At 61.7% G+C, this 9,477-nt stretch overlaps 1 protein-coding gene across 2 annotated transcripts; it reads right to left on the minus strand.

The window, feature by feature from the left end:
• Positions 1-3,901: 3,901 nt before the first annotated feature.
• PAEP (progestagen associated endometrial protein) lies at positions 3,902-7,434 on the minus strand. 2 transcript variants are annotated; one of them, XM_082696211.1, is made up of 7 exons: positions 7,201-7,434; positions 6,661-6,800; positions 6,256-6,329; positions 5,315-5,425; positions 4,737-4,841; positions 4,441-4,486; positions 3,902-4,019 (listed from the first exon to the last, which is right to left on the minus strand). In XM_082696211.1, exons 1-6 carry the CDS (start codon positions 7,294-7,296, stop codon positions 4,470-4,472), a joined length of 543 nt encoding a protein of 180 aa, XP_082552337.1. In that variant the 5' UTR covers positions 7,297-7,434; the 3' UTR covers positions 3,902-4,019; positions 4,441-4,469. The 2 variants fall into 2 exon arrangements, with proteins under 2 accessions (XP_082552337.1, XP_082552336.1); XM_082696210.1 differs by having other exon boundaries at positions 3,902-4,057; positions 7,201-7,433.
• Positions 7,435-9,477: the final 2,043 nt, after the last annotated feature.

Here is a 9,477-nt window from a genome sequence, read left to right on the forward strand (position 1 = left end):
AGTGGGAGGGGCAGAGGGACAGGGAGAGAGGATCTCGGCAGGCTTCCCGTTGAGGGCAGAGCCGGACACTCGGGGCTCGATCCCACGACCCCGAGAGCGCAGCCCGAGCGGAAACCAAGCGTTGGGTGCTCACCGGACGGAGCCATCCGGGCGCTCCGAGTGCGGTGTCAATCCTATGGTGTTTGCAGATGCCTTTATCAAATTGAGGGAACCCTCTATTCCCATTGTCTGAGGATTTTTGAAAAAATCACAAGTAGATGCTGAATTTTGTCAAAGGCTTTTTCTACATTGACTGTGATGCTCATGTGATTCTTTGGGATCCTAGTAACACGACGCGTTACACTGACTGGTTTTCAAGTGCTGAACGGCCCCCGCATCCCGGGTGTACATCCCACCTTGTCACGGCGTGTAATTATTTTTTTAAAAATTTTTTAAAAGATTTTATTTATTTATTTGTCAGAGTGAGCACAGGCAGACAGAGTGGAAGGCAGAGGCAGACCGAGAAGCAGGCTCCTGTTGAGCAAGGAGCCCGATGTGGGACTCGATCCCAGGACCCTGGGATCATGACCTGAGCTGAAGGCAGAGGCTTTAACCCACTGAGCCACCCAGGCGCCCCCGGTGTATAATTATTTTCATATGTTGCCGAATTCTATTTGTTAATATTTTGTTAAGGATTGTTGCATCCGTATTGATGAGAAACATTAGCCTACAATTTTCTCCTTTTTTTAAAAAAAAGCTCTTCATGTGGTTTTGGCACCCGCGCAGTATTAGCTTCATAAAGCAAATAAGGAAACGTTCTTTTCTCTTTCATGTTCTGCTGGAGGTTGTGCGGCATTCCGACCGATTCTTTGAAGATGTGCTGCGATTCTCCTGTGAAATCATCTGGGCGGGGAAAAGTCTTTGTGTGGAGTTTTAAAATCAGGAATTCGATTTTCTGGCAAGTGGAGGGCTATTCAGATCGTCTGGTTCCTGCGGGATTAGTTGTGGCAGCCTGTAGTTTCCGGGGAGTTGGCCTGTTTCATCTAAAGCGTCGCCCGGGTGTGTAGAGGTGGTCGTGACCTTCGCTTCTTGTCCTTTGACGCCGGCAGGGGCCGTGGCGAGATCCCACTTCCGTTCCCGAGTTAATAATCGGTGTCTTCTGTCTCGTGCCGGCTCCGTCACGCTGGGCGTCCCCTTCGCAGTGCCCACGCCTTTCCTTTCTTCTCCTGATCTCTCTGCGCCGAGAACGTCGGCCCGAGGCTCAGCAGGACTACGCTGGGCCGTCAGTCTCCCGGGGAAAGCAAGCAGTTTCTTACGACTAAGAATGACGTTCGCTGGTTGTGTGTTTTGGTTGTTGTTTTGTTTTTGTTTTTAATGATCGGTTTAAGGGAGCTCCTTTCCAGGCCTAGGTAGGACTGTATTTCATTCCGCTTCCTTCTAGCTGAGTGACGGCGTCGGCCCAGAAGCGGGGAAGGGTGTTGGCGCGTGAGCCTCTCAGGACGGAGCCCGGAGCGGCGGCCTGCGCCCTCTCGGTTGTCTAGGTTTTCCCTCTGGTGTGGTGACCGGGGACCTCCCGGGGGGGCTGTTCGGTCATCTGGATTCCTGCATGACCGTGAGGTCCAATGTGCCCTGTAATCTGTGGAGGAAGTCGCAATAATCACGAATCGCGACATAAATCGGACGTTTTAAGACCCTGAGATCTTAAGGCTGTTTGGTGACGCAGCATCAACCAGCTGATGTTGGACAACACCTTCGGTATGTGCAAAGTTTGCCTCATGAAAGGGATATGACGCCTTTGGAACATATTCGAAAAACTAAGTTAAAGCTGCTTATATGGGGGCGCCTGGGTGGCTCAGCGGGTTAAAGTCTCTGCCTTTGGCTCCAGTCATGATCCCAGGGTTCTGGGATCGAGCCCCGCATTGGGCTCCTTGCTCGGCAGGGAGCCTGCTTCTCTCTCCACCTCTGCCTGTCTCTCTGCCTACTTGTGATCTCTGTCTGTCAAATAAATAAACAAACAAACAAACAAAAAAAACCTGCCTGTATGAGCATTTCACCGATCTCCTAGCTATTGAAGTTTTGATGTTTCCTAATACGGAAATGTCCTTGACTCTCTGGGTTGAATCATGATGTGTTGAATTCATTGTTAGAGTCAACCTGCTAATAAATTATTTAGAGGTTTGGGTCTTTATCCCCAGAGGGGAGGGTCATCCTTCTCTCCCTTCTCCGGGGTCCTCCTCCTCCAGGTTGGCCGTAGGCCAGTCCAGCAAGTTCCGTCTATGTCTACCCGCCCGGACGACCGGATGAGCCAGGAGTCGCCTGATTGCAGCCGGCTGAGGTCTGGGGCTGCTCTTTATTTTCTGTAGCTGTGGTTCTTTAAAAAATTAAAAAAATAGGGGACCCTGGGGGGCTCGGGCCATGATCTCAGGGTTGTGAGGTCGAGCCCGGCATTGGGCCCCACACTCAGCGCGGAGCCTGCGTGGGTCTCTCTCTCCCTCGGCCCCTCCCGCCGGTGCCCGGTGCCCGCCCGTTCTCCGAGTCACGGCACCACGTTCCCAGGAGCCGAGACGGGCGGCAGCCTGCGTCCTGCTGGGCATGAGAGCGAATGAGGGAGACGCGGTGCGCAGACAGCACAGAGCCCTGCCCATCCCGAACGCAGACGGAGTCTCGCCGTTCGTGACGACACGCGCTGACCCAGAGGACGCTGAGCAGGACAGAGGAGAAGAAACACTATTTGATCGCACGTGAATGTGGAATCTGAGAAACACATGGAAAAATAAATCACGAACAAAAACACAGACTCACAAATACAGAGAACGCACTGGTGGTTGCCAGCGTGGGGGCCAACCCAGGGGAGGGGAGGAGGGGTACGGCCTCTAGCTATGGCAGGGGGAGCCGTGCGGACGAGACGTGCCGCGCGGGGGGCACCGTCAGACATGCCGACACGACCACCGCGCCAGCTTCCAGGGTGGAGCGCTGTGCTGGGTACTCGGTTCTCCAGGCCACTGGGCCAGACCCCTGAGGCTGATATTCCATCGCAGCTCATCTATGCCTCCGTTCAAAAATTTAAAAAATATATATATTTTAAATTAATTTTTAAAGTTTTCCTTTTAGCTCAAATGGTGATTAGTGTTTTTCCAGAAGTGTGTCTATAACACATGTATCTAATTTTACACATATAAAAATAGGTGTATATATTGTATCGAAGTTGTTCCTTTTTAAAGATTTTATTTATTTATTTGACAGAGATCACAAACAAGCAGAGGCAGGCAGAGAGAGAGGAGGAAGCAGGCTCCCCGCTGAACAGAGAGCCCGATGCGGGGCTCGATCCCAGGACCCTGAGATCATGACCTGAGCCGAAGGCAGAGGCTTAACCCACTGAGTCCCCCAGGTGTACCTCAGTTGTTCTTGGTATTTAAGAGGCCCTGCTTCTCTCTGTACCCTACATCAGGGACGCTGAATGTGTGGAAACAGGTCTCCTTTCCACCTTTGACTGCTGTCCTGGGACCCACTGACTGGGGACCCCTCTATTTCGTCCCAGCCCAGGGCAGGTCAGGGCATCGGCACGTGGAGCTCGTGCCCAGGCTTCCTGCTCGCAATCACCCTCCTGTTTCTGGACGCGACCGTGAGGGTCCCAGGGCTGCGCTTTCGGAAGAGAACGGATTGATGGGCAAGTAACGCACGTACGGTTCTCCGTCGGTGTTTACTCCATCAGGGCCCACACGTTCCTGGCCCATCCTTTGTGAAGGTCGTGCTGCCCACAGCCTATCGGGCCCGCTGTCCCCTGAGACCCTTTTATCGCGTTTGTCAGGTGTAAGAGAGACCCCGTGATGAGTGCTGATCCCCAGATGTTGCGGGCGTGGTGCCGAAGCCCGAACCCTGCCTCCCGCGCCCGACGACCAAGAAAGACCCAGGCAGACCGCCGGCTGCTTCATCCCTTTATTGCTGGAGGAGGAGGCTCAGAGCAGGGGCCCCGAGGACCCCGCGGCCTGAGCAGGAGCAGGTCCGGGAGCCCCGGGTGGGCTCGGTCCCTCCTGATTCCTCTGATGGGGCAGGAAGGGGACGATGTCATCTCTGGGGCCTGAAACGGACGCGGGCTCCCCTGTGACTCCCGGGGAGCCTGCTGGGCCCTCGCCAGCCCCTCCCGGCCTGGGGGTGAGGGACGGCCTCTCCGCCTCCGGCTGAGTGGTGGGCAGCCCACGCCAGGCCCCACACCCTTGCCCAGAAGAGGCCGCGGGGACATCTGTGCGAGAGCTTGACTGGGACATGGGGAGGACATCCCAGGAAGGCCACGGGAGAGAGGGTGTCCGTGGCCAGCCTGGCCCCTGCGGTCACCAGGAGGGACACCAGGTTCCAGCCATTCCCGCAGAGGGACCAAGGCCTGATAGAGGGGAACTAGGGGTCTCCTGGGATGCCCCCCACCGTGCGTGTGCCCAGGACGTGGGGGCAGGGCTGGTACGTTACCGCAGGAGGCAGGTCAGGCAGGAGCTCCCTTAGACGCGGCACTGCTCTGTTGGTGGGGGAGGGGAGAGCCGTGGGGGGGTCACAGGTCGCCAGGACAGCCCTGGGCCCAGAGGGGTGCGGCAGAGGGGCTGGGGCGGGAGGACCCCGCCTCGGGGGCTCTGCACTTCCCACTCCCCCATCCTGGGCAGTCTGGGAAGCAGGGGGCCACCATGGGAGGCAGTGGGGCCCAGCGCGGGTGGCTGTCCGACGGGCGAGCCCACGCGGGGGCGAGCGGGGACGAGGGGGGAGGGGATCACCTTCCACCTGCGTCGGGTCGAGGACGAGCCGGATGTGCATGGGCAGGGTCTTGAGGGTTTTGTTGAATTTCTGCACAACCTCGTTGTCCACCTTCAGGGTCCTGGCTGTGGGGGGCGGCAGGTCAGGCCTGGGCTCCAGGGTCCCTTCCTCCCGGGATGGCTTCGGACAGGAGGAGAGGGCCCAGCCCCCTAGGCTAGGGTCTCAGCAGCATAGCTGAGCCCCCAGAAAGGGCTTCATTCGGGCAAACCTGGAATGTCTCTGCCTTGTGCTATGGCTTCTCCTGGCTTGCATTTCATTAAGAACATTAGCGCCAACAAAAGCTTCTAATGAGTATTAATCTTTTGACCAAGCAGCCAGTATCACTAAGCCCAGCCCCTTGACCCAGCAGCCACCCTCCTGGGCCCTTTTGATTTCTGATGCAGTGAGTGCACTGGGCCACCCCTGGGGAAAACGGGGACCCCCAGGCCCGCCGGCCCATAGGGCGCTGCGCTGTCCGCTTTCTGGTGCCCCAGGTGCCGGCAGGGGGTCCTCAGCCACCGTCCCACTCAGGGAGACCTCGTGCACCGCCAGCGCCTACCCAGGTACTGGCACATCAGAGTCGGCGGGGCGGTGCTCGTGTTCTCCACGCAGAAGAAAAGGTAGTTGTCATAGTCGGTGTCGAGCACGAAGAGCTGGTTCTCCTCCAGATCTGGGGGCGAAGAGAAGGGCCAAAGTGGAGATGGAGTCCTGTCCAGCAGGAGCACCCCTCCCGCGTGCTGGCGGGCACCCCGAGGGCCACCCACCCCAGGCGGCACCAGCGCGGGCATGGCCAGAGGCGGCAGGAGAGGAGAGGCGGAGCCCCGGAGCACGAAGGCCCTGGGGCGGGCGAGAGGCGGGCGCGTGTGTATGTGTGTGTGGGGTGGGGGGGGTGGGGAGCAGGACCAGCAGGGGAGGAGAGGGCCAGGGAGGAGGGGGCAGAAGGCCCAGGCCCTGGAGAGGCTTGGGCTCTGGAGGGGACAGGGAGGGTCAGGGTGGCCTGGAGCAACTCTGAAGTAGAGAAACAAGTAGAATTTTGGGGGGAATCCCCACAAGACGTTTCGGTGCCTCCTTGGTTTCTATTTTACCACTAAGTTCTCCATTTGTGTGTTTTATAATTCACCCCCCACCCCCCGCGAACGTTGCAATCCGCGACAGAGAATGCGGAGAAGGACGTGCTCGGTCCGTCCCGCCGCCCCCGACGGTGCCGCGTCCCCTCATCCAGCGGAGTCCAGGGGCTCGGCGGGAGCTGCGCGTCCCAGCCGTCCGGAGCGAGCGGGAGGCAGCGCTGCTCCGTGTGAGCCAGAAGACGCTCCGAGGACAGTCGTGGGGGAGGAGACTCTCGCGGCGGGGGCTGCTCTCCACACCCGAGAGGCCGGAGGCCGGAGGCCCAGAGCTTGGGCAGAGCACGGCCCGTGGGAGAGCGGGGCACGCGCACGGGCCCACCGCACCCTCCCGGCGCCAGGACAGTCGCCTCCCGGGGACGGCGCTGGGGACGCCTACCTTTGATGTTGAACTTGGCTGCGCACTCAGTTTTCTCCGCAAAGACCTTCTTCTCAACACACTTGTTGTCTTCCCTGAAAGGTGGTGACAGCATTAGGGGGTGACGCTGAACTGGTTCTCGCTATGGTCCCTCAGAGCAGACAGGGCTCATGGCAGGACCAGCCCAGGCCCCCAGGGCCCCGGCCCCACGGCTGCCCAGCGGCCTCCACACGGGCCTCTCTGCCCACGGACCTGAGGCCACCCTGTGTGGTCGGCCTGCCGGCCCGGAGCCCGGGGTGGGGTCACGAGGGCACAGGGAACCAGCCCGAGGGAGCCGGCTGCCATCAGGACCCTGCCCTGCCCGCCCCCGGCCTATCCACCCCCCCTCTCCCTGCTGGCCCCAACCCCGGGCGGGGGCACACCCACCGTTTGCGCAGAATGATCTCCAGGTTGTTCTCGGGGGTGGGTCTCAGCTCCTGGACGTACACTCTCAGGGGGGCGGTCTCAGAGTCCAGGAGGGAGATGTCGCTGGCCGCCATGGCCATGGAGTGCCACATCCCAGCCACCTGGGGACGGGGCCTTGAGTGCCATGGGGGGCGGGAAGGGGCCCGGTCCCCCAGGGCTCCCCCTCCCACCCGGGCAGAGGCCCCGTCTAACTGGGGCGGCCGTCAGTGGGCTCTGGAGGACCCTGGGCCGTCCACCAGACACGGGGCGACACGATTTCCTCGCTGGAAAGAACACCCCAGTGTTCCCCAGATGGGTCCGGATACACATCAGACACGTTCTCTAGAACCTTCTGGATCTTGGGAAACCAGGGGACAAGCTGCCCCGAAGACAGAGAGGCAGGGGGTCTTCCCGACCTCACGGGTCCGGCTCCTGCCCGTGTGGCCCCCCGGGTCCCCACTGCCCTGCCCGGCCCCGCCCCGCCCCGCCCCCGGCCCCGCCCCGCCCCCACCGTCCTCCCACCTTCTGCAGGTCCATGTTCCTCGTGGCCGGGGGGATGTCGATGGCCTGGAGGCCACACACCAGGGCCAGGCCCAGGGCGAGCTGGAGACACCTCATGGCTGCGGCTGTGACACGCTGAGCTCCCGGGAGTGAGGAAGGCCGGGCCGCGGGCTCGGGCCCTTATATGGGGGCCGGGGGCCTGCAAGCCAGCCCCGTCCAGGCCCCCCGGGCACGCGGTTCCCCGAATCCCCCCGGGCCCCTCCCCAGAGCCCCAGGGCTTCCTCCCCTAGGACAATAGGAGGCCTTTTCCCTCTCAGTGGGAACAGGAAGGTCCCCGTGTGCCCGGCGCCTGGACAGTTCCTGGCAGCCCCAGAGGGAGGCTCCGGGGCCAGGGCCGGGTGGGTGCGGGCTGGCGCCGGCGGCAGGAACACTTCCTGGGTCACGAACTTGGGCAACAGCAGGTCAGAATCAGTACTGAGGACAGCTGTGCCCCGGAGGGTGGGAGAGCCCCATGCCAGCCCTAGGGTCTGTGGACCATGAGCCCGTGGGTGGCCATCTGTCCTGCGCAAGGGACAGACGTCACCTACACCTTTACCCTTCTCCTTTCTGCGGGCGCCCCCACCCCTGGGCCACCCACCGTGCCTGCCCTGCCCGAAGGTCACAGTCCTTCCTGGTGTTTCTCGTGTTTCACTCTCCCCTCAGGCTTCCGCTCCTCCCTGGTCACCGCACCCGCCCATGGCAGGAAGGGGCGAGCGCTCTGTGAACATGGGATGCTGAGTAACAGCGACGGACGGGCAGCTCGGGCGGGCGGCGGCTGCGGGCGTCGGCGGGGCGGCCCCTCGGGGGGCGGTGCACGCGCGGGCAGCTCGGGCAGGTTCCGCGTGGCTCTGTGTGTTGGTGAAGGCCACACGGTGGGAATCCTGCATCTGCTCGCTCCCACGTTTTCCTGACGCGCTTCCCGGGGCTCCTTGTGTGAGCTGTCACCAGGGACCCAGGAGCTCCGGGGCTGTCCCTGGCAGAAGAACGTGTCCCTGACCCCTGTTGTCCGGGCAGCCGCCGCAGGGGATCTGGGCGCCCCGTGTCCCAGGCGGAGTCCGACACGCCCGACGGTTAACCTGCTCGTGGTGGGGGAGGCGGGCTTCGGGGCGGAGGAAGGAGCAGCAAGGGGGACAGCTGCCTCCAGCGCGTCCCACAGAGGGACAGCCTCGCTCTCCTGATGCCCAGAAGTGTTGGGCCTTCCTGGGTGGCCCACAGCTTGTGCTCGGGGCCTCGGTGCCCCCGTGTCATCACCGCCCGTGTCTCGGAGGATAAGGTCGCGTCTGCTCTAGGTCTGAGTTCTCTTCCGTGGGGACCAGGTGTCCTTGTGCCAGGAGGGAGCCACCCCTCCTGTGGGATGGTGGGCCTGGGCCCACTGGGCTCCTGACTCGGGGACAAGGCGGTCACTCAGGTGTGGCCCTCCGGTGGCATCCAAGCCCCGTGACCCCGGCGTCTCCTGGGGCAGGTGGCAGGTCTCAATGTGGGCGTGGCTCCTGCTCAGGGAGGCTCTGCGCCGGGGGACCATGGTTCCACTTGGGTGGGGGTTGAGCAAAGGGTGGAGGAATGGACCTTCCTGCTGCCCAGTGAGGTGGGCGTCTGGCGGGCTCTGCAGGGGCACCCTGCGCATAGCAGCCCCTCCGGCCCTGCCATTCCGCCTGCAGCCCTGGGACAGCCTGCCACGGTCAGCGTGTTCATGGTGTGCACTGAGCCACTGGCAGTGCAGTGGGTGGGCTGGCGTCCCCCCAAAACCTGTGTCCCCCTGGAACCTCTGAATGTGACCTTATTTGGAAACAAGTCCTGTACAGCTGTGATGATATCCGATGAGGCCCACGGGAGCAGGGGCTAACGTCTAGTGTCCTTTTAAGAGAAAATGGACACAGTGGGGACCCAGGGAGGAGACCGTGTGACGACGGAGCCAGAATCTGGAGGGACAGAGACAGGGGGCGCCTGGCATCGCCGCAGCGCCCGGGGATGCAGAGGCCCGGACCCTCCCTGGGGCCTTCGGAGGGAGCATGGCCCTGTCCACACCTTGACCCTGGGCTTTGGGTCTCTGAACTGGGGGAGAACTGGCTTCTGCCCACCGCAGACCCCAGCGGGCCGGGCCCGGTAGTTCTGGCAGGCGTCCCCTGTGCCGCGGCTGCGAGGCGGGAGGCTGCGCTCCTAATCCCACCCGGCTTCCAGACGGATCCGCCAGTGAGAAGCCAACGCCGTTTTCTGGTGAACTTGGGAGGCGCAGGTCCCACCACCTACGGGAACATCTGC

The sequence above is a fragment of the Mustela nivalis genome, assembly GCF_964662115.1.
Source record: "Mustela nivalis genome assembly, chromosome: 13".
NCBI classification, from domain to species: domain Eukaryota; kingdom Metazoa; phylum Chordata; class Mammalia; order Carnivora; family Mustelidae; genus Mustela; species Mustela nivalis.